This window comes from Thamnophis elegans, chromosome 2, assembly GCF_009769535.1.
Source record: "Thamnophis elegans isolate rThaEle1 chromosome 2, rThaEle1.pri, whole genome shotgun sequence".
NCBI classification, from domain to species: domain Eukaryota; kingdom Metazoa; phylum Chordata; class Lepidosauria; order Squamata; family Colubridae; genus Thamnophis; species Thamnophis elegans.
The window spans coordinates 57797244-57820561 of record NC_045542.1 but is presented as its reverse complement, the minus strand read 5'-3'; the positions used below and the strand labels follow the sequence as shown (position 1 = coordinate 57820561).

Below are 23318 nucleotides of genomic sequence, written 5' to 3'. Positions count from 1 at the left end.
TTCAAAGCTTGAGAAAGTGAATGCACTGGGTGTTTTTTAAGAAAATCCCTGCCTCTAATATTTTATTTTTCTTCCTTTCTTTCTTGCAACAGTTGGCAACCTATTATGAAGTTCATCAATGACCAATATGAAAAGTATCTCCAGGAAGAGCTAAATATTAATCGGAAGAGGCAGATCCCGGATAGCAGAGTTCACTGCTGTATATATTTCATCCCTGCCACTGGCCACTCGTATGTATGCTCCTTCCGAACTATACCCTCTGATTTTCTGTAGATGAGCTCTGTGGCACAGATTGCCACCTTTCCCTGGAACCAGACATCCAAGAAAATATGTGCTTTCTCAGTCCCTGCCTTCAAATAAGCCTTGCATCATTACTAGCCCTGTTTTCTTTCCCCCTTGCAAGTCACACACCTTTTCAGTTGCAGCTGGACCTAGGTGCTGATTCACAGCTTGTCCGGCAAGGCAACCTATCCTTCCTTGAGAACCATCATACTTCCACATATTAGCTCTTCCCCTCTTACAGCCGCTGAAACATTAGACTGCCTGGGAGAGGCTTTTTAATTGCGCCCCACGGTTTCCCTCTCACCCTGCTGCTTGCGTGGTAAGCGGTGCCTAAAAGTCTGCCTAGTGTATTCCTCTTTTCCCAGAAACATGTGTTTCCAATATAAGGCTAGGGTTTTGAACCTATGAGACACATCATTTCTGACTTTCATGTAGCTTGATATCCCTGCTGGAGGTTAGGCCTAGGTGTTCCTTGGGCCTCTGCCCCAGACAGTTCATTCTAGGGCTTTGCTTTCCTATCCCAAGTCAAAAAAAAAAAAAATATGACATATGGATTGAGGGAGGGGGAGTTGGCAAGAAGTAGCAAGTTTATAGGGAAGGTCGAGTTGCAGTTTGCAGGCAGGTTGTAATGGATGTGGGAAGAGTCAGAGAAAAAACATAGATGTACCCAGTCTCTCTTTGTGTGCCCCCCCCCCGCCCCCGGCAACCCCTCCCCCCCTCTTTCTCTTTTTCTGCTTCCTTTTAAACTTTTCCGTAATTGCTCCTGGTAGTTAAGGATACACTGAGAGTCTTTCTGGTCTGTGATACTGTACTCAGGGTTGTATGGCTTTTGAGAAAACTTTCAAGTTTAACTAAGCACCTTATATACTCGTGTATAAGCCCATCTGCAAATAAACTGACCCTGTGTTAATCAAAACACCACAAAAAAATAAACCATGCACAAGTAACCAACCCTCGGAATTTTTTTGTGTTTTAATTTTCAGTCAGCTTATATGTGGGTGGCACATGTTTTTTTCCATGGTATTTTGGTTAAAAAAAATTAAATCTGCTTATCCATGTGCATATGCAGAATATGTGAATACTTTTTAAAAGTATTCCTGAATATACTTGTGGTTAAGCCTGTCCATGGATAAGCCAAACCCAATTTTCTGGGTGTATTTTGGCACCTTACATTCTGTGAGCATATATCACACGTGTGCACACACCCATTTCCACTTTGAATTGATTTGGCACCCTCTTCCCGTCAGTGTAATTTTATGTTCTTGTGCATCAGGGAGGGAAGCTGAGTCTGCTCTTTGTTCTAATTTCCTTTAAAGCTTTACTTCCCCACCTCCCATCAAAACTCCATCCAAGACCCTTTAAGTACACAAGGAAGTACCCTGCTTGCATGTGCTCTACTGTACTCAGTGTACAGTCAATGACTTGCAACAGGAGTGGGTTCTGGCAGGGACTACTGCCGGTTTGCTCATGGGCACGCTGCACGCGCATGCACAGTGCAATAAAAATTGTTCTGTGCATGTGCAGAAGCTAAAAACAAGATGGCGGCTCCTGGAGAAATGGTTCGGGGTCATGGCAGGCTTGGCTCACCGCCTATTCCAGCGACCCAGGAGGCCACCAAAACACTACCAGTTTGGCTGAACCAGTAGGAACCCACCACTGACTTGCAACCATTTATTTTGTGACAGTTTGAAGTTAGGACAACACTGAAAGAAGTGTCTTACAGGTGGTTCTTGCATTCACCATTGTTGCAGCATCCCCACGTTCACGCGATCAAAATTCAGGCCCTTGGACTTATGATGAGTGCAGTGTCCCAGAGTCACTTGATCACTGTTTTCAACTTTCCCAGCCAGCTCTCAAGATGTAGAGTAACTGACTGAGGGAAGCTGGATTCACTCAGTGACCGCATGCTTCACTTAACAACTGGTGTCATTCACTTAACAGCCATGGCAAAACAGGTAATAAAATTTAACCCAATTGTGGTCATACATGGAAGAATATTCATAGTGAAATTTACTGGGTGAAGTTTCGAGTGCCATAATTTAGGGAATATTAGCCCTTTGATTGGCCAGGCCAAGAAACACTGCAGGATTCCAGGAATGCTACTTTATTGTTGCAGGATATATTAGCTGAATCTTGACGGCATGTGCATAACCTTCACTGCCCCCTTTTTAAAGAGAACAGGGTCAAGGTGGGGTTATTCTGAGACACTTTTTCAGCCTTTCTACTTTCCCAGAGCTGAGGAATCATTTTCTTTTTGAGGTCAGAGCAAAATTCTTTTCATCACTTCTATATTTCCTCCGCCTGTCCCTTGAGTGTATTCTTCAACATTAAAATGATGGGTAAGGGTCAATTTGCAGGCGTTTCCACTAAATCCTAGTGGGGACAGTCTACTCTTCCAAAGTAGACTCTAAGTATACTATAGAGGGCATTATACACTTGCCAAAGACTGTATTTTTCTTGATTCCTCCCTTGATATATGTTTGTTTATTTGGAATACTCAACTCTGTGCCATTCATCCTAATACAACTGAATTTGTTTTGGGGATGGTTCTCTGTTTATATGATACTTTGCACATTGATCTGTGGAGTTGGATACACATTATAGCCAAGAGTTTGTTATCACTAACAAACATTTCAATTCATTGAGTTATAGAGAGAAGCATGTTGATTTGCGAACAGGAATGTCTCTTCTTATTCCTAAGGGTTTAACATGACTCTTTTTAGGAGGTTTTCTGCAAGAGGGTAATAGATACAAGCAGTATAACATGCATGCCTGCTTATCATCTTATTGCCTTTCGAAACAAACAGTGTTTTAGAACGTGCATAAAATTATACTTATTCCTTGTTCAAACTTCAACTATTAACACAATATTTCACTTATTCTCACACATACAGTACTGTACTACTCTTGTGTACTACTCTTCCTTTACCAAACCTCAATATAAAATATATTCATACAATATGCAACAGTGTTCCATGTGCCTCGGCATATAGTCATGTTGGCCATATGACCACAGAAATGTCTACTGACAACACTGGCTCCCTCAGCTTAGAAACTGAGATGAGCATCACCCCCTAGAGCCGTGATGGCGAACCTATGACACACGTGCCACAGGTGGCACGTGGAGCCATTTGTCAGGGCACGCAAGGCGTTGCTCTGTCATCTGGTCAGCTGACTTTGGCCTTCTTTTGAGGCCATTTTTCGCCCTCCGGAGCCTTCAGGAGGCTTCCCTGAAGGCTCCGGAGAGCAAAAACTGGCCCTAAGAACAAACCAGAAGTCACAATTCCTGAACTTCCAGATTCCCCCTAGGTCCATTTTTCACCCTCCGGAGCCTTCAGGGGCCTTCAGAAGGCTTCCCTGAAGGCTCCTGAGGGCAAAAACCCTACTAGCAAACTGGAAGAGGGTGTCTGGGGGGGCATGGGGAGGCTGTTTTCGCCCTCCCCAGGCTCCTAGAAAGCCTCTGGAGTCTGGGGAGGATGAAAAAACCATGCCAAAAGAGGTGGGGTTTTCTGGTCGTGCGCACATGCACATGCGGGGGGAGGTCACACCGATAGCATTATGGGTGTGGCATGCCTGCACATGACCCTCCTGTGCTCCCCCTGCTTTTGGCATGGGAGACAAAAAAGGTTCGCCATCACTGCCCTAGAGTCAGAAACAACTGGACAGGGGAATCCTTTATCTTTACCTTTATAGCAATAGCAATAGCAGTTAGACTTATATACCGCTTCATAGGGCTTTCAGCCCTCTCTAAGCGGTTTACAGAGTCAGCATATTGCCCCCTAACAATCCGGGTCCTCATTTTACCCACCTCGGAAGGATGGAAGGCTGAGTCAACCCTGAGCCGGTGAGATTTGAACAGCCGAACTGCAGAACTGCAGTCAGCTGAAGTAGCCTGCAGTACTGCATTTAACCACTGTGCCACCTCGGCTCTTATAATATATTCCTTAATTATATTCCATAATTCAACTCTATCATAGACTTTCTCTAAACCACTAAATGTGTTGTAAACATAATTCTACACATACATAGATTTCTAATGACTTGCTAAACTTGTTCAGTACATTCCTTGTCTAACATAAAGCCATGGTACATTTGGTCAAAATTCAGTGAGAATTCTGCCACATGCTTTCCTAGGCATGCTTAAGAAACTAATCCTCCTATAGCTTTTGCATTTACTCCTTTTTGCTTTGTAGAAGGGAACATTAACATTTTCCCAGTCATTGGGCATGGATGCACTTTTCACATGTGCATATTATACAAATCACAGAGCCACTCGATCACATCCATCAGGTGAAGGTTCTCTAGTTGCATCATCATCAACAGCTGTGATTAACATTTTTCAGTACCCTCAAAGTATCTACTATGACTTCCCCTTCATCATTCTGTTTGGAGTCACAAATGTTTCTGACATTCATTTCTTCGAGATAACCATTAACCCATGTATGTATGTATGCATGTATGTATGTATGTAAGTATGTATGTATGTATGTATGTATGTGTATATATATATATGTATATATGTATGTATGTATGTATGTATGTATGTATGTAAACATATAAAATATTCTTTCTGCCATTTTTTAAAAATTTCAGCTTTGTCCTAAATGATTCCATTGCTTTAATTTTTATTGTCATTCAGACTTTTTGTTTAGCCGTCTTCAGATTTTTTTAAAAAATACATTAAAATTGCTCTGCATTTTCTCTGCTTTTTTCAAACTCTTTCAAACTTTGGTTATATTCTTTGCAGCTCTTTATATATCGCCACACACATTTATCATTCTCTTGGGGTTTTTTTAAATTCTCCCACATGCGGTTTTTTTGATGCACTATCACTTTCAGTTTATTGTTCCACTAAATCTCCTTGCTCATACTTCTCATTTGTTTTATTCCACAAACCTTGTGCCAATCAGTTTATCCATCCTTTTTTTCCTTTTTACCCACTTTGTATTTGTTCTGTTGGGAGTGCAATAATTTTTATTTTGGTTTTTTCCCCCCACTTTTCCTCCTTTTAAAAAATCTATTCAAGTCATACAGATTCTTCTCTACAACAGCACATTTTTTCCTCCCAATATTTTCCCTTTGACACTACTTAATTGTGCTTAATTGTGAATCTTTTTCAGATTCATCTCCCTTGTTGTCTTCATTAATTCTAATAAACCATCAAATACATCATGTTTTTAAATTTATATTCATTTCATTTGCATGTGTTCTCATTAGTAGACTTATGAATAAGCAAAGTATTTAGAACAAAGGGATCTATCTTTAAGTAATCACTCACTCGGTTTAACATTATTATTCATTCTTCAGTCTCTGAATGGCCCAATCAGCTTTTCTATATTTGTTCATTGCATTCCCAGTCATCCATCCCTATTATATAACAAAAAAACCCATTTTTTTCTGGATTATATTTATTCAGTGTATTGTGAAATTTTCTCTCAAATTTACCCGATTCTTTTATTATCACCATTCATTGGGCATAAGATACTGATATCACCTACTTAGGGATTTGTACTTCTACTCATCCAAATGCATCGGTTCATAAATGTTAGACCAGGAATCTCCAACTTGTGGGCCAAGGCCCACTACCGTATGAGTGTGCTACCATCACCGTGAGCATTGCTCTCTTGGCCCTATTTGCTCATGCGCGTGCATGTGTAAAGGCACCTGCCCCTCCACCCTTCCAGGCCACCAACCCAGAAAGTTTGGGGAACTCTGTTAGACCTTTCATTCATAATTAACCTGTATCTTCACTTTCTTGTCTGTATTCAACACCACTCTATTAAATCAGAATATTCAAACCTATTACATATTCCACCTTTTTATTTTATCGACTCACAGCTTTTCTTGCTTTCATTTCATTATACTAATGTATACTTTTTTACCATTTAGTCCTCTTATATTTAAAGTTACAGTCTTCCATAGGCTATTACAGTCTTAAGAAGGGTTCATAAATGCTGACTTGTACTGGTGTAGCTTTGGTCAATTGAGGCTCCCTAATAATGTTTTTACTAAGAAAAAAGAGGCGTAGACTGGTTACCGGCCTTGATTTTACCCTATACAGTATTGCCTGCTAACCGTAAAGATGGCTGAACACTTTTGGGCCAGTGTGCTATAGACACACACCAAAGCCCACATTTTATGTCAAGCTGACACTATTTTATGCAGTTCCCTACAATAGAAATTATTTTATAAGCCAACATATTATTTTTTGTATTCTATCAATTAGGAGATAGAACTTATGATTTATGAACAAAAGGCCAATGTGTCAGCAAGCTCTAGACATACCGTATATACTCGAGTATAGGCCGACCCGAATATAAGCCGAGGCACCTAATTTTACCACAAAAACTGGAAAAGTTATTGACTCGAGTATAACCCTAGGGTGGGAAATGCAGCAGCTACCGGTAAATTTCAAAAATAAAAATAGATACCAATAATGTTTTTGAATATTTATTTCAAAGAAAAACAGTAAACTAGCGGTGTATTCAATGAAATACTTCACTCACCTCATGATGCTGATGTCCCGCTGTGATGATGATGTCCCGTGCAGCCGCGGGAGCGATGTCCCGCCTCCTATGACACATGGCACAGTGATTCCTATCATTGGATCACTGTACAAGAGGAGGTGGGACATCGCTATGTGGCTGCTTGCCATAACAAGGAGGAGGTGGGACATCGTTGCAGAGCGGCAGGAGGGGGAGGAAGGGGAATCGTAAGACAGCCCTGCATTACATTAGAACGTGAGGAGGGGGGATGGTGCGGTGCGCGCTGCGCGGCAAACTGACACAGAGGGAGGGGAAACTCACAGGGGCACTGGGCCATTCACGAGTGTCACCCAGCGGCATGGCCCCGCCCCTTTTTCTCCTCCATTTCGGGCAAATTTTTCACTGACTCGAGTATAAGCCGAGGTGGCTTTTTTCAGCCCAAAAAGTGGGCTGAAAAACTAGGCTTATACTCGAGTATATACAGTACTCTAGATTTCTTTCGGTTCTAATTAAGTCACCCAAAAATATTGATCGTCTTTATGTGCAGCATTTGAGTTTACTCTACTGTGGTTAATATAAATTAATTTTTCCTTGGGACATGGAGACCAGCTTGCATTGCAATATTCAAGTTTGGATTGTATTTAGTTCGGTTTAGTTTTCTCTCTTACACACACACACACACACACGCAAACACAAATACACTTTCTCTTTCAACAGTTATATATTTGTGCATATCAGTTTGTGTGAGAACAAAAATGTTCCAAATGGAACTTTTGAATCCTTTGCTTCAGCCTTTAGTTGCTTTCAATTCGTATCACTTATTGCTAATTTGGAAAAATACCATAGTTAATTTCATTGAAGGCTGGAGCCTTCTTCCATCTAAGATCGACTGTGTGCTATCAGCAAGAGCAGTTTCCACCCCACATGAATGGAGATTGGAAAAGTTCTGATCATCCATTTCTTCCAGAGTCCTTTGACGGTTGATGGTCCACCACCTTATGAATAGCCTTTACTCCAAAAGGAAAGTTAGATATTGGGTGGGTAGTAGTTCAGTATATAGAGCCAGTTCCTTTAGGATTGGTTGCACCAAAGCCTTCTTCAAGTACATTGACTTCTCCACCTTCCCACAATAAAGTTTTATAACCATCAAAACCCAGCTTCCTATCAACTTCCTGGCAATCTAGAGTTGAAGCTTACTACATGAGGCAGAGCTCATCTCGCAAAGAGTTTCTATCTGCTTCCTCGGGATTAAACTTTTTCCATCAAGCATTGCTAGCACTTCTGTTTCTGGGTTTCTGACTTGGAATGAATACAAGTAACTTTGCCAGTGACCCATCCCAATTCCTATTCTAGGTCAGGAGCAAACAAGTGACCCTTATAATTAAAATGAAGAGCTAAACATCCATGTGTGCAATCTAAATTGAGTATACTGAGGAAATCTTATTTCACTGGTCACTGCCATTAGTTAGCATGCTGGCAACCCCCCTCCCTCAACCCAGGCTTCCCTTTTGACCCAGCAAGGACTAGAAAGCTGCTTATTTGCAAGGGATGAAACACTATCACTGTTTACTTTGTGGAATTTCATGCTTTGGGAGAATCTTTTGCAACTATTTCTGCTTCATAAATTTTCTTGGATGTCTGTCTTCACATTTGCATATTGATGCTGATAACTCATGTAAAAATGAGAAGCAACATGGTTTCTGTCACCTCATAACTTTGTCATGAGGTTCAGTGCTGATTCTCCTGCAGGAAGACAACTTGAGTTGTGCCTCAGTGTGTGTGTGTGTGTGTGTGTGTGTGTGTGTGTGTGTGTGTGTTTTGATTTTAAAAAAGATAAACAAAAACAACCATTTTAAAATTACTTGCATAGACTGTGTGAATCCATCTGCCCCATTTGCTTTATCCTTTTATTGTATACACAATGAATGTGTGAATTTCTAGTTTAGCATGAACATAATAATGTAGTATCCAATCTGGGTTGGTCATGAGGGCCAAGAGTTTTAGTCTTCCAAGCTTTCAGACTTGTGCTGGAGCCCATCTTCAGGCGACCTCTCTCTCTATGCATTTACATAGAGTGTGTTACACTCTGCTAGAGAGAAGCTCCCTGAGGATGGACCCTAGCACAAGTCTGAAAGCTTGGAAGACAAAATAGCAATAGCACTTAGACTTATATACCACTTCCTAGTGCTTTGCAGCCCTCTCTAAGCGGTTTACAGAGCCAGCCTATTGCCCCCAACAATTTGGGTCCTCATTTTACCCACCTTGGAAGGATGGAAGGCTGAGTCAACCTTGAGCCTAGTGGGATTTGAGCTGCCAAATTTGCAGCAGCCGTCAGTCAGCAGGAGTAGCCTGCAGCACTACACTCTAACCACTGCACCACCATGCAGGTGCAGTGGTCCCAGTGACTGACCCAGATTGGATCCTGCAACATTATCCTGAGACATGTATATTTGCCTTCATTCATGAATGTAACATGTTAACATGGGAAGAAATGAAGGCTGCATCATTAGGCAGGACTCCGGCATGTTCTTAAAGAGCCAGTGATCAGCTTAACCAGGAGTGTTTTGTGTCACAAGAGAGTGTGTCTTAATATATATTTTCTAGATATCACGGTGATTAATGCTGGAATCAGTCAGGATACCCACAGCTTTCTTTATCGGTCACAGCAGTTGGGCTGGAAGCTCTATCCTAGGTAGCAGAATGCAAATAGGAGTTTCACTAACATTTTAGTTATTTATTTTACTGGGAGATTTACAACCCACCTTTCAGAACATGGTTCTCAGGAGAGAAAGCAATTGTTACAATATGAAATACCTGGAAACCACTTGGCAGTATAGCTGCTCTTCAGTTAATTAAAGCCAAATATAGCTAACTTGGAACTTTAAGCCTGTCAAAGCTTTTAAAAGCATTCTTTGCAAAAGGTAAGTGATTTCCATGAGAAATTGGCTCTCTCTTTCTCCGTCTGCCACATGATGGACTGAAGTTAGAACGTTTAATTATTAAACTTATTATTAAAGATTTTTTATCCCTCCTATTATTTTTATAAATTACTCCAGACGGTAAATATACTCCTCCTCTTTTCCCCACCACAACAACCCTATGGGTGGGTTGAGCTGAGAATGATTGGTCCAAAGTACCCACCTGGCTTTCGTGTCTAAGGAGGAACTGGAACTCAGGGTCTCCAGGTTTCAAGCTTGGCACCTTAATCACTAGACCAAATTGTTTTTTCTTTTTGTCCTGCCGCCGGCTGCTTCTCTGGAGTATATTGTCACAATATGCCTGTTTTTTCCAACCATGTAGCCTTCCCTGATTTCTCTTGTATAAAATGTATCCTAATAGCAACAGCACTTAGGCTTATATAATGCTTCACAGTGCTTTACAGCCTTCTCTAAGTGGTTTGCAGAATTGAACTGCTGGCAGTCGGCAGAATTAGCCTGCAATACTGCCTCAGGGCCTAGTTGAACACAGCAACCTTTTCTCCCTTGGTCACTTGCAGAAGCCTTGAAGACTAAGAAACGAAACAAACAAACTCCAACTTTAACAAGAAATAAAAACAAATGAAGGAATGGGGGAGCAGCTAAGTGAAATGTATATGTTGTTCTGTTTTGTGAGGGAAGAAGAAACACATGGGACTTAGACCTGCCATCCACCAGAAGGCAAGCCTATTGCTTCAAAGAAAATAGCATAACCCTTCTAGCCAGAGGTTAAGCTCCCTTTTCACTACGCCTAGATTACTGCAAACTAAGAATTGGTTTGGGTTTGTCAGTTTTCCATATTTTATTCAACCATATCTGTTATATTCGATTCCATGTACATTTGCAAACATTAAAAGTATTTTTAAGAATTGCTTTTGCATGCAAATTGTGTGCATTTCTGTATCTGATTTTTGAGCAGGGAACCACACTTTAAAAGTCACAACACAAACCAAAGAAGAACTGTCTGCATTCTATTTTTGCTGGTATGTATGCAATGTAAGCTTTGTATACATTTTGTATGCATAGACATATTCACAGAATGCAGATATGTCCTGAGTTACAAGGAGATATAGGAAGCTAAAATTGTATTTGTTTGCCTTGGGTTTTTTTTTTACTCTGAAGAGTTCAGTTGAATTGAGTTCCCTTGTTAAATTGCTGCAATGAATTAGGCTAAGAGAGTTAGCAGTATATGGCTCTGGCTTCTGATGTGGACAACTTTAAAATGGGATTGAAGACATTTACCAAACAATTGCTGCCAGGATAATTTTTTTAATCAAGATAATATTATTTCAGTGTTCTAGGCAGCCTGCCCCCGGGTGCCAATTCTTGATGAACATGAACTACTTGCTCTCACACTGATGGTGGCTTTTCCTTAGGCATCTCCATGACTTTGTGAGACCTTGGCCTGACTGTATATTGAGTGGATGGATCAGAGACAGGAATGACTGTGTTCACATTGAAATCTGCTTGTTGACTTTACACACACACACACACACACACACACACCCTTTTGAAGTATCCTATGGGGGAGGGAGCCATTTCTTTCTGACATTTCTGAAGCCCAGAAGTTTCCACTTTCCTGGTCTCATTTAAGAAATCTCTTCTCTATCTTGTTTTCAGCCTCCGGCCGCTTGACATTGAATTCATGAGACGCTTGAGCAAAGTAGTTAACATTGTGCCTGTCATCGCCAAAGCAGACACATTAACCCTGGAGGAGAGAGACGCCTTCAAGCAAAGGGTAAGCAGGATGGGATGGGACAGGACAAGGCCCTTCCTGATTTTTCTGAGCCTCTTCCTTTTTCACTTCCACACCATCCCAGAGGCCCAGCCCAGTCCAGTCCTTGGGCCACAGTTCAGATCAACCTTGTCTAATAAGAGGAAAGGTCTTCATCAATTTCCAAGCACTATAATGTGTTTCTCTCACTTTGCTCGCTCTTCAGGGTGGGAAAACAGACTCAATGGCCCCTTCCATTTCGCAAATCTTGCTGCAGGTGAATTTTAAAAACAGGCTCGTTATTGTCATTGCTCTGAAAGGACAAACTTAATACATGTGACTCAAGAATAGTTGGAAGCAATTCTCATTACTTAATTGTACCACCCACATACCCAGCCCTGTTTGAAGGGATATATCTCTGCTCTCATCCTGTGAAGTTAACCATCCTGACTCTCTTTATTTGCTTTGTTCTGACCTTATCATTAATGGTTATATTGTTCAGTGCTGTTAAAGGGCTTCTGACTTGTTTAATTGTTACCCTTATGAACATGGGGAAAAAAGATGGCCACTGGTTCAGCCACAGATGCCAAAAATAACTTGTCCGGTCTTCAGTATTTTGCCCATTGACTTGACAGCCTAAAGGAAGTTACTCCCATTTTGGACCAGCCTATAAATGAATTACAGTTTGTAATTGAAGGGAGAAAGTTGAATCTTGGGACCAGCTTCCCAACACTGATGTTTTTGAGTGGATGGCTTAAAAACCACAGTGTGTACTATCATCTCAGTGCACAAGGACTGGCCGGAGCTGCTTTAAACAACCTAAATCCAAGAGGCGTACTGAGAGCTCTATGAATATTGTGTGTTTCTTCCCAGTGTTTATCTAGTTAACTGTATTCACAAATGATCATGCTTGACTGGTTGGTGTCTTTACTCCAGTTTGTATCGCTTTCTTGGATGGCAGTGTATTCAATATCCCAGGCTATTTAAACATTGTTTAAATTTCACACCTTCTTAACTTCAGCAAAGTTGCCTTTCCAGGTTCACTGTGGGTGATAAGAATGTGACCAGATATGAAGGCCAAAGACATTCCTTTTTGTATTGCTCAGTCAATAAGAATCGTTTACTGGTATAGCTGTCTAATCACAGCCTTATTACGTTCAATGTTTTTCCTTCCTCTTAGATTACAGCAGATCTCCTTGCTAATGGCATAGATGTATATCCCCAGAAACAGTTTGATGAGGATTCTGAAGACCGATTAATAAATGAAAAATTTAGAGTAAGTGTGTAGATCTCTTTTAATACACATTTTGTTTGCGGTCAGAGATTTACAGTAGACTTTCAGGCTCCAATAATTCTTCTCAACGATATTTAATTATTTCTGTCTATTAGATTTCTGAATCACTCTTAAAAATCTGCAAGTTGGTCTATTTCCTTATGTTTGATATAAAAGTGATGTTGATTTAAGGGATCTTTCAATTAGGGATGCATTGAAACACGCTAAAGTGAGCATCAGGGAAGAACTTAGAAAACATGTTCACAATTTTGGTTGAGAGGATGTCAGCCCTCCAGGGAAGATCAGACTAGCAAATCAATGTCATGTAGATGAGTGCTAATTGTATTTTAAAGTTATAAAGTGTTTCCCCTCTCCCCCTGTCCTTTCTTTTATTTTGGGTGAACTGTGGAGGGTTTTTTCTAAGATGTTTACTCACATAACATTCTTGACCTGACTTGGTAGTGGTTCTTCCTCCTGTCCTTCATGGCCATTTCCTCTGCCCTTTACATTTGGGGATCATCTTAAGTTTTCTTTCAGATAAGTTTTATTGATTTATTTATTTACATGACATTTAGGGCCACCCCAATCAGCTGACTCAGAGTGTTGTACAACTTCCCAATATATAATCGGGAGTAAACTATACAAATAAATATCAAATTAAAAACAAAATGTAACTTTAAATTAGTTGGTGAGCTACTGCAAGTGAAAAAAGACTGCCTTAATTTATCCACAATGCCTGGTTCTGATTAGCAGTCTTGCCACCATATTGTTAATCCTTGGAAAATAAGAGGTTTTTCTCTGAATTTACCATTCCTCGTTAGTGCCTCACAAAAATAAAGCTTAGTTTCTTGAAATAAAACCGCCTTTTATTTAATTTGACTCTGGGCTTTTGTTAATCCCCAGATATAGGGCAATTTTTGTAGAAAGACTGGACCAAACCTACGAAGTCTCAAAAATAAAGTGTGTGTGTGTGTGGGGGGGGGAGAAAGATATTTGGTTTAATTGTTTAATGCAATAAAAAGTTGCCAGATTTTTTTCACCCTCCATTCTGAACCTAACATTTCACTGTAGGAAATGATTCCATTTGCTGTGGTGGGCAGTGACCAAGAATACCAGATTAATGGAAGAAGAATTCTGGGAAGGAAAACAAAATGGGGCACAATCGAAGGTAAGAATTCCTGTTTATTGTTTCCTTGCCATTATTGTGTCTTTCCATTTGCTAAAGTAACATCTTGAATCTGAGGAAGATGTGGCAATGTATGCATCTCTTTTTGGAAAAAATATATGCTCTGCTGCCCTCTGCTGGGCAGAATAAGAGTCATATTTTGTGGGTTAGGTTGCTCAATGATGGCTTAAAACGGGATTAAGAATTGTCAGAGTAGGAAAAAACAACTTTGATTTGTTGCTTCATCAGAAAGCTCCACTACCTCACATTTAATTCTATATCTCCACCCAAATTCTCAGCTTTTGGATGTTGAAGAAATACAAAATGCAAAAGGGGAGATTTCCAGAATCCCAGCCTGGCCCAAAACTATTGAAGGAAAATGGCTTCATGTCAGTGTTGAAATGAAACAGCATCCTGAGACTTTCTGAAATCAGGAGGTTTCCCTGTGATTGATCACTGAGAAGTTGCAGCAGTCTTTGGAGATTAGAGGAAAGATACTCACTGAGCAGTGGCTCAGTGGCTAAGACGTTGAGCTTGATGATCAGAAAGGTCAGTTGTTCCATGGTTCAAATCCCTAGAGCCGTGTAACGGAGTGAGCTCCCATTACTTGTCCCAGCTTTTGCCAACATAGCAGTTCAAAAGCATATAAAAATGCAAGTAGAAAAATAGCAACCACCTTTGGTGGGAAGGTAAAAATGTTCTGTGCGCCTTCGGCCTTTAGTCATGCCAGCCACATGACCAGGAGACGTCTTCAGACAGCGCTGGCTCTTTGGCTTTGAAACGGAGATGAGTACCGCCCCTAGAGTCAGGAATGATTACCACATATGTGCGAGGGAAACCTTTACCTTTACTTGTGGGTTGTAGCTTGGATCAACATATGTTAGCTGCAGGTGGCAATCATTCTGGGTGCAGGTAAATAATTATATCCATTATGTTGGTTAGATCTTAGCAATTTAAAACCAAGTTATAATGTATTTTTTTGGCATTCATAGGAGAACACAGTTATGCTGCGAAAGATTCCATAAATACTGCTTTAAAGAGCGAGCAGAATAGCAAGCATAATTATTAAAAGAATAGGGGTTGCAGTGGTTTCCCAGGATATTTGGGTGATACCTTTTTTTCCAATCATTTTTCCCTTCTTTCTTCTCTCTCCCTCATTGCATTTTATGTGAAGACTGCTGTATGATCTTAAGCACATGCAACAGATTCAACAACCCCAGATTCATTCTTTCCACCACCCATCTTCCCTTCCTCTGTTTCCCTTCTGCTGAATTTTAAATTGCCAACTTTCCATGGCAGAGAACCCTCCTTCCATACAGGGAAGTGCCATGCAGACTATTAGCCATGCATAAGTAGGATTTAATTCATGCCCTGTAGAGATTTTAATATATTAAAACTGGCAGCTGTGGAACCAAATGAGTTGAAGAAGATGTTTCGGAGTAGCATCCCTTACCTCTCTCATTATTAACAGTAAACATTATTACAGTTATCCAATTTTCTGTAGCAGCTAATACAAACAAATCTGGAATCTCCCCTCACTGAGAATCAAGCAATGGAGACAAAGAGTGTTAGCCTTTTTTTTTTTTGGGTGGGGGGGGGAGGTACTATGTATTTTATCACCTTCTTGAACTGGATTGTGATTCTATTATGGCATTATGTAGAGTAGAAAGGTATATAGGTAGTCAACAATTACTTAGCAACCATTCGAAGTTCCAGTGGACCTACCTGGCTCCCACAGCGTCATGTGACTGCAGCCCAGGTGCCCCTGCTGCCTCCTGTGGTCATGTGACTGCATTTTACAATTGTTTTGCCCAAAATCAACATTTACTTCCATTTTTTTCAGCAAAACCATGTCCATAACAAACCTTTGATTTGCTTAACAACCAGTGCAAAAATAAATATCGTCAGTAACATGAGTGACACATTTTATGAGCATCACAAGTTACGACCATGATGGACAGGCTCCATTACAGTTGTAACTCAAGGAATAGCTGTGTTTTAATTCTCCTTGAAACTTTTGAGATCATCATAATCGTCCATCTTCCTTGAAACAGTTTTGAAAGGACAGGGTTGCATAAGCATGTTTGCAAAACATATCTCAGCCTGTTTAGTTGATCAGGAGTGGCAGAAGCTTTTCCAACAATTATTGCTGTAAATACTTTTGGCATTTCTATGTCAGCATATATGGCTCCTACTACAACAAGGTTTGAAGGTTTATTTTTGAATAAATTGTGAAGGAGTCCCAAGTGTTAAAAGTTGAACTGCAAAAAGAGAGACTTTCCTATGTCAGAGGACTGGAATGGACAAGCCATCTGGCAATGAAATAAAGCACTTTTTAATTGAAAGGTGGGGGGGGGGGTATTTTAAGCCTTGTGCTTCCATCTTGTGGCCAGTTCTTGTATCTCATGAAATTAGCAAGGGTGTTGGAAGGCCAAAGTCTGAGATTAAAGTGATTTTGGAAACATGTCATCCAGAGGAATAGCGGGAGGTACCATGTTTTCCCAAAAATAAGACAGGGCCTTATTTTCTTTTGAGCCCAGAAATAAGCACTTGGCCTTATTTTGGGGGAAGTCTTATTATTTTTGAAGGTGGTCACCTCATGGCTGCTGCTGTATTGCAATATTTTCAGGGAGGGCTTATTTTCAGGGAAGGGGTTATTTTAGCGCATGCCCTCAAAAGCTCAATTGGGCTTATTATCCAGGGAGGTCTTATTTTGGGGAAAACAGGGTACAGTTGCTCATAAGACAATATAATTGGACCATATGAAAGAAATCCTTCCAGCTGTTCTAGTCTATTAGAATTAGGGATCTGCTTAGTGCTGCAGATTCTTTATGAAATGAATGGCATTTTGAACCCTGTCTTTACTCTGGAATTTAGCAGGTAAGAGTTTGTGCTAATTGCTTGTTTTCCTTCTTCTGCATTGACAGTTGAGAATACAACACACTGCGAGTTTGCTTACTTGAGAGATCTCCTGATCAGGTTGGTGCCAATTTCCTAAAAGGCAATTTGGATGCTTCAAGGCAATATTACTTTTAAGACTGGGATGGTGGGGAAGATTGCACCATTCCATAGGTACATCATAGACCCTCCAGTCTGGTTTTGTTCCTACCAAAGTTGGAGATGGTGCATGTCACTCAAGATATGGTAGTTGGACTTGGTTTTGCATACACGGTCTGCCTATTTCTGCATTTGATGCCATCCATGCCTTATGGCCTGATACCCATTCAATAAACCTTGCTTAAATCGTGATTTAAAATATGGTGTGTGAACAAGTCAAAACTTGCAAAAAGTATCAGACCCTATTTGTCAATGTATTGCAATCTTGCCAATTTTAAGATACACGAAATTTAACACATCTAACTTTCTTATCTCCTGAAAATGGCAAAAATCAAATGTGGGTATGGTAAAATATATGCTTTTTATTATTGCATTATAGATAATCTTTTACATTCCTGTATAACATTGGCTTTACCTCCAACTTTGGATCTGAAGATCTCTATCTCTTCTTTTCCTTTATTTTTTTTAAAATATTCTCTTCTCTTTTTCCTAGGACACACATGCAGAACATCAAAGACATTACTAGCAGCATCCATTTCGAAGCCTACAGAGTTAAGCGTTTAAATGAAAGCCAGAACGCACTGTCCAATGGTGTGGTTGACAAGGAGGAACTGGTGGCCAATGAAATGTAATGCTCTGTAGTTGCCCCTCCCCTATCCCCCCTCCCCTACTTTCTTTAAAACACGATCCTAGAAATCCTTTGCTGGTGCCATTGTCCTTTCCTCCTCTTTGCCAATGGTATCCAGGCTGCTGATGTTAATTGACCAAATAACAGTGCTTTCCATAACAAACATCGTATCTTGCTCTTTCCCAGTCTCTGTGATGTGAAACCATCTCTCCTGTCCTTCCTTTTAGGATATAGTAATGAATTGTTATAGGGACATCAGCTTCAGGTTGAACTCATCAGGTGGGGCTTTTCTTGAGTTTTGATAGAATGGTGACCACTTTAGCATAAGTTGTTGACCAGGACTGGTCCATCTTCCTTCCTTGGAGCTAAGGAAGAGATTCTCAAACAAATACAGTAATTTGAGTTTCCTGAAACAGAGATGAGCAATGATTGAAATTTTCTTTTTCTGTTAATCGGGAATCAAGAGGTCTTTTTCACAGATTCCTGTGCTATCGTTTAAGCCAAGTATTGTTGGCCCAATTATTTGAAATGATTGCTAGTATTGTGCCAATCTAGTAAATATGAAGCATAGCTACGTTAATAAGAAAAGAGGGTGCTATGCATTTCTTAACCGTCTCCATGCAGCTTCTGTTCCCAATTAAGCAATAGCATATCAGAACAATGTTGAAAGGGGCAAAATCAGATCTGAACAGGGCGGCTTTCTTTAGCAAATAGACTGGATGAATGCGCTACAGGATCATCATCTTCACTATGAGTAGAAGATAATTAAAGAAAAGTCTATTTCTTCTTTTTCTGCTTCAGTGCCTCGGATCCATACAAATCTTTTGCAAGCCACTTGGTTCATCTAGTGCCAAAGTTTATTGTTTTTGAAACCTTGGAAAGAACAGGGAGTTGTTTCTGTTTTATTTCCAGTTTGGGTGGGTGGGGTTTTGTTTTGTTTTTGTTTTTTTTCTTTATGTATCTTAACTCCATCCATTTCAGATGAAATTTGTTATGACTAGATACATTTTCAAAGACATGGTAGAGTGGGTAGAAAAATGTATGATGGTTGCATGGCACAATTCTATACAGCACTATACATTTCTTTCTCCAGCATGCCTGATTTCTTCCCCCCTTCCCTTAAAATGGCAACAATAGTAGAGAGAGAGCCAGTAGACTCAATAAAAAGTGATGATCTACTATGGTATAATATGGCAGCTCTATTTTAAGAGTAAGCCCCCTTTTGGAAACGTAGATCATCCCAACTTTAAGAAGACTCCTTTTTTATCCTCCTCACTCCATCTCTGCCTTCATCAGGCCTGAAACCCCAAAACCTGTTGACTTTCCAGAAGTGAAGGGGTTCATCATACATTTGATTTAGACTTCTGTTTAAGTACTTTGGGTGTAAGCTTTCCTATGGTGGAAGTTCCTATGCTTTGAAGACCCCAATAATTAATATTGTTGAGCTTAGCTGCTGTTTCTCCCCTTCAAAACACCGAAGACATTCTTGAGATCTGGATAGGCTAAATTATCTCAGTGTTCAGTTTTTGAGTGTAATCTTTTTACTTATGCTTAAAGCATCCCAGGTATGCATCCCAAGTCATATCATCCGGGAGGTTCATCTCAGTCTGAAAGGCCACATTTTTTTCTGGCTTGGCACCATCCAGATTTATTGGCTTTCCTTACCCATGACTCCAAATTTTAACCATTAAGTTGAATATCCAACCCATTTGCACATGACTTTGCAATCGTGGACAAAAGGCTGCATAAAAATCTCTCACATCTTGTATGCTGAAAGTTACTGAGAAAGTTTATTCAATATAGAATTCATTGACATTCTCCAACCAGTCCTTATGCAGTAGAGGGATGTCTGTATTCCTAATGGGGGAAATGTTTTCCTTTGAGACAATTTCTCCATAACAATGAATGTGGGGTGAGAACTGAATGCTAATCTGATCCAGGCTTTAGCCAGTATTTATGATTAAGCAAGAAGTCCATAGGTTATAGCATTATAGTGTTTGAACCGAGACTCAAAAGAGCCAGCTCTGAAGGACCAAATGCTGTTCAGACTCCCAATTGCTCCTTTTTGAAACCAGAAAGCAATACTGCCCTCTTGTGGACCGCTCTGAAAAGAACAGCCTATGTAATGATTCTTGACTTCCTTCAACATTAAATGCTCTGATTTCCTCTTTCACATTTGGGCACCCATGTGGCCATTCTTAACAGGCAGAAATGCCTCGGGATAAGACATCAAATACCAGATGTAGGATGCCAGCAGATGAACACATCTTCATGCAGGTCTTCTAAGCGTATAAAGTCGTCTTCCACCCACCTCTTGTGAGCCATTACTACATCCTTCCAGGGCAGAAGTTTTCCCCCCTCCTTCAATCCAAACTGTGAGGAGATGTGATTCTTATCTGTTTGTCATTTCTGCCCATGGTGAATATGTCTTCAAGTACTATTTGCTCTGAGGCTGTTACACATTTGGTATTGCAAGTCAATCTAAACTACCCTTTTTTAAGTTTAAGTGTCCCTCCCAAGCCAAAAGAGAAGAAAAATGGAAAAACTTTACTGAGCTGTGTTAAGCTGAGGAAAAAATATTTTTTTTACTTGCTGACTTGCTATATTTTAGCAAAATAAAAATTGTGCATTATCTAAAAATATATATAAATATCTATATTTCAAGTGTTTATGAAATGGATAACTAAGAAACGGAGAAAGTCTCCATACCCCATTTTCCATGCATTTCAGTAAAACAAAAATTAAAAGTAGTTGTATCATCATTCCATGTTTGCCAGTATTTTTCAGCCAGCAAAAGCAGGACTAAAACAGCTTTCTCCTTTGATATTGTATGTTTGGAGGAGTGTTTACCGAGTAAAACCAAAAAAAAGTTCACCCAAATAATTAAAAAATGGCCTTTTTGAGAACAGTATGCATTATGATAAATTTAGTTCTGTTTTGTATAATAATAGTGTTTAATATGTATTTCCAAAAATAAATGTTTCAAATGGAAATAATCAGATAAGGCTTTTTGGGGTGATGGGGAGGTTGGGCTCAAAGAGTATATATTTAAATCCTTTTTTCTCCCAACACGTCTACATACATTAGTTCAGGATGTACAGCCACGGTATGATAATGGAATGACAGGGTTGGAAGGGACCTTGGAGGTCTTCTAATCCAACCCCCTGCTCAAGTAGAGGATGCCTAGACCATTCCAGGCAAGTGGCTGTCCAGAAAAAAAGAAAGAAAAAAAGTCAGTCTTTAAAGGAGGACAGTTAAGAAATTATATCTTAACTGAAGAGAAAACTGGAAGTGCTTTATCTGTTACACATGGGTACAGAGCATATATTTGAATAAAGTATCTTGATTCTCAGGAAGATCAGAAGAAGATTCTCCTCACTGCACAGATATAAATCATCCAACTGTTTATTTACTTTACATCAGTGGTGGGATTCAGCCAGTTCGCACCACTTCAGGAGAACTGGTTGTTAACTTTCTGAGCAGTTTGGTGAACTGGTTGTTGGAAGAAATCATTAGGGCAGAGAACTGGTTGTTAAAATTATTTGAATCCCACCACTGTTTTATGTGGTATCCCATTCCAGTTTAAAGATATCTTTATTCAAGATCAAAGTGCTCTTGAACGATGAGCTGCCACACCTGATTTTGAATTCCATATCCCATGATTCCACAGTTGACTAACAGATCACAGCTAATCCAAAGTTGCAAACCAGATGGGTTCATAGACCCAACTCAGCTAAATTCAAAAGATAGCCAGATGATAAAGCTACCAAAACAGCCTTGTCACAATAATGTCCCACTCTATTTCTATATTTCCTTGTCCTCCACAGGAAGAGTTTAGAAAAGATGTCCCCAATTGTCTTATTTGCAACTCTGTAGATTTATTTTATTTTTTTGGCTGACTTGAGCTGAACCTTTCAAATATGACTCCAGGAATAATCATCAATTAGTGTATTTATCCCTTCATGATTAATACAAGCAGCAAAAGATCCTGTGGTACATTTAAAATCTTGACAATTTTAGTGTGGCGAGCTTTTTCCTGAGTTAGCACCCACTATGTCAGCAAAGTAGATTGGTTCATGAAAGTTTATGCCATGCAGTCAAGTCTTTTATGAAGCCGCATGATTGCTTTTCCAGGAAAAAGTAACGTAACATTGCTTTTCAGTCAGTGGCATCAAATCCTGCTAAAATAACCTTAATAAGATCAATATAGGAGTTTAAGTCTCTAGTACTTTAGCTAATCCATTTTGACAGCTTGATTTGTAGGCTCAACCCCTAGTTCTAGATATTTTCAGGTCAAATTATTTTAGTGGACTACTGAGCTCTACAGATTTCTTGTGGCTATATTCTGAATTCCTTGTATTTTCTTAAAACCTGGCTCTCATGATCAACACAGCGATTTCTCTTGTAGGGAAATGTGAACTGTGGAAGCATGGGATGGCTCTCGCAAGGCCTAGAGGTAATGTTCTGCTGTGGCATGAAATGTAGCCATTTTGGTACTATGAAAATAAATCTATCCCTGCTATGTCTCTACCTCACTTGCTCATAAGCCTTGAGGCCTAAACCTGCCCACAAAAAAGGAAGAAATGTTGGTTGCTGTAGAATAGCAAATGCTCTCATATTTTGTCCTTGAACTGTAAACATGTTCGCTATGATCACTTAAAGGCTGTGTTAGTTGAATGTTTGTGGAGATTTTCAACCACTGAAGGTCATGGTTGGCCGAAATCTGGACTTCGTTTTTCTTTGAAGACATCCAAGAAGCTTCTTCAGTTCTGACTACAAGGAAGAGGATGGAAGGATTTATATTTCTTGCATCCTATATACCTGTGATGGTGAACCTATGGCACGAGTGCCAGAGGTGGCAGGTAGAGCCCAGTCTGTGGGCACACACGCCATAGCCAGCTGCTGGAGCACTGGAAACCGACATGAAAACAGCCAAAAACGCCCCCCAAAACCAGGCTGTTTTTGGCCATTTTCCAGGCCATTTCTGGACTGTTTTCAGGCTGTTTTTGGCCATTTTCAGGCCATTTTTTGGTCTGTTTTTGGCCATTTTCAGGCCACTTTAGGCTGTTTTTGGCGATTTCCAGGCTGTTTTCAGGCCATTTTTGGTCTGTTTTTGGCAATATTCAGGCCATTTTAGACTGGTTTTGGTCATTTTGCAGGCCATTTTTAGGCCTTTTTTGGCACTCCAGTGGAAAAACAAAAATAGCCTGAAAAACAGCCTAAAAGTGGGCCGAAGAACAGCCCGAAAAACAGCCCAAAACCAGCAAAAAAACCAGGCATGTGTGCACTGCACAGCTGGTCTTTGGGTTTCCGGCACTGTGGCACATATGCATGCACACGGGTTCCGGTTTGGGCACTTGGTGCCGAAAAGGTTAGCCATCACTGCTATATATGGTAATCCAGTCGTTAGCACTCTTTCTGAGAATCAAAGCCACATGAGGCCACTGTGTTAGTTGAACTTTTCCTCATAGTCACCAGAAGCTGATGAAATGAGACGCTAGGAAAAATGAATGAATATTCAAACTTTTCTCAAAGAGTTCAAGGTAATGGAACTTTTATTCCTATCACGATACTCTGGATGGGGCCGAGAGTGATTGGCCCAAAGTCACTGGGCTTTGTGTATTGGCTTTATAAGGTCTGCTGACTTTTAGAACCCTTTTTAGAACATTTTAAACTGCTTTTCTCAAAATCATGAAGGAAGGTGGCTCTATAAACTGAATAAGGGGTAAACCATCCAAG

At 40.1% G+C, this 23318-nt stretch overlaps 1 protein-coding gene across 5 annotated transcripts in view; it reads left to right on the top strand.

Moving 5' to 3' along the window:
• The window catches only part of SEPTIN9 (septin 9), a 282042-nt gene extending 261855 nt beyond the window's left edge, over positions 1-20187 (top strand). For all 5 annotated transcript variants that reach the window (XM_032209323.1, XM_032209327.1, XM_032209324.1 and 2 more), the window contains 6 exons: positions 93-230; positions 11363-11480; positions 12637-12732; positions 13801-13897; positions 16822-16873; positions 17445-20187. In XM_032209323.1, coding sequence (XP_032065214.1) covers positions 93-230; positions 11363-11480; positions 12637-12732; positions 13801-13897; positions 16822-16873; positions 17445-17583 — 640 coding nt within the window. In that variant the 3' untranslated portion in view covers positions 17584-20187. The remainder of the gene's footprint in view (positions 1-92; positions 231-11362; positions 11481-12636; positions 12733-13800; positions 13898-16821; positions 16874-17444) is intronic.
• Positions 20188-23318: the final 3131 nt, after the last annotated feature.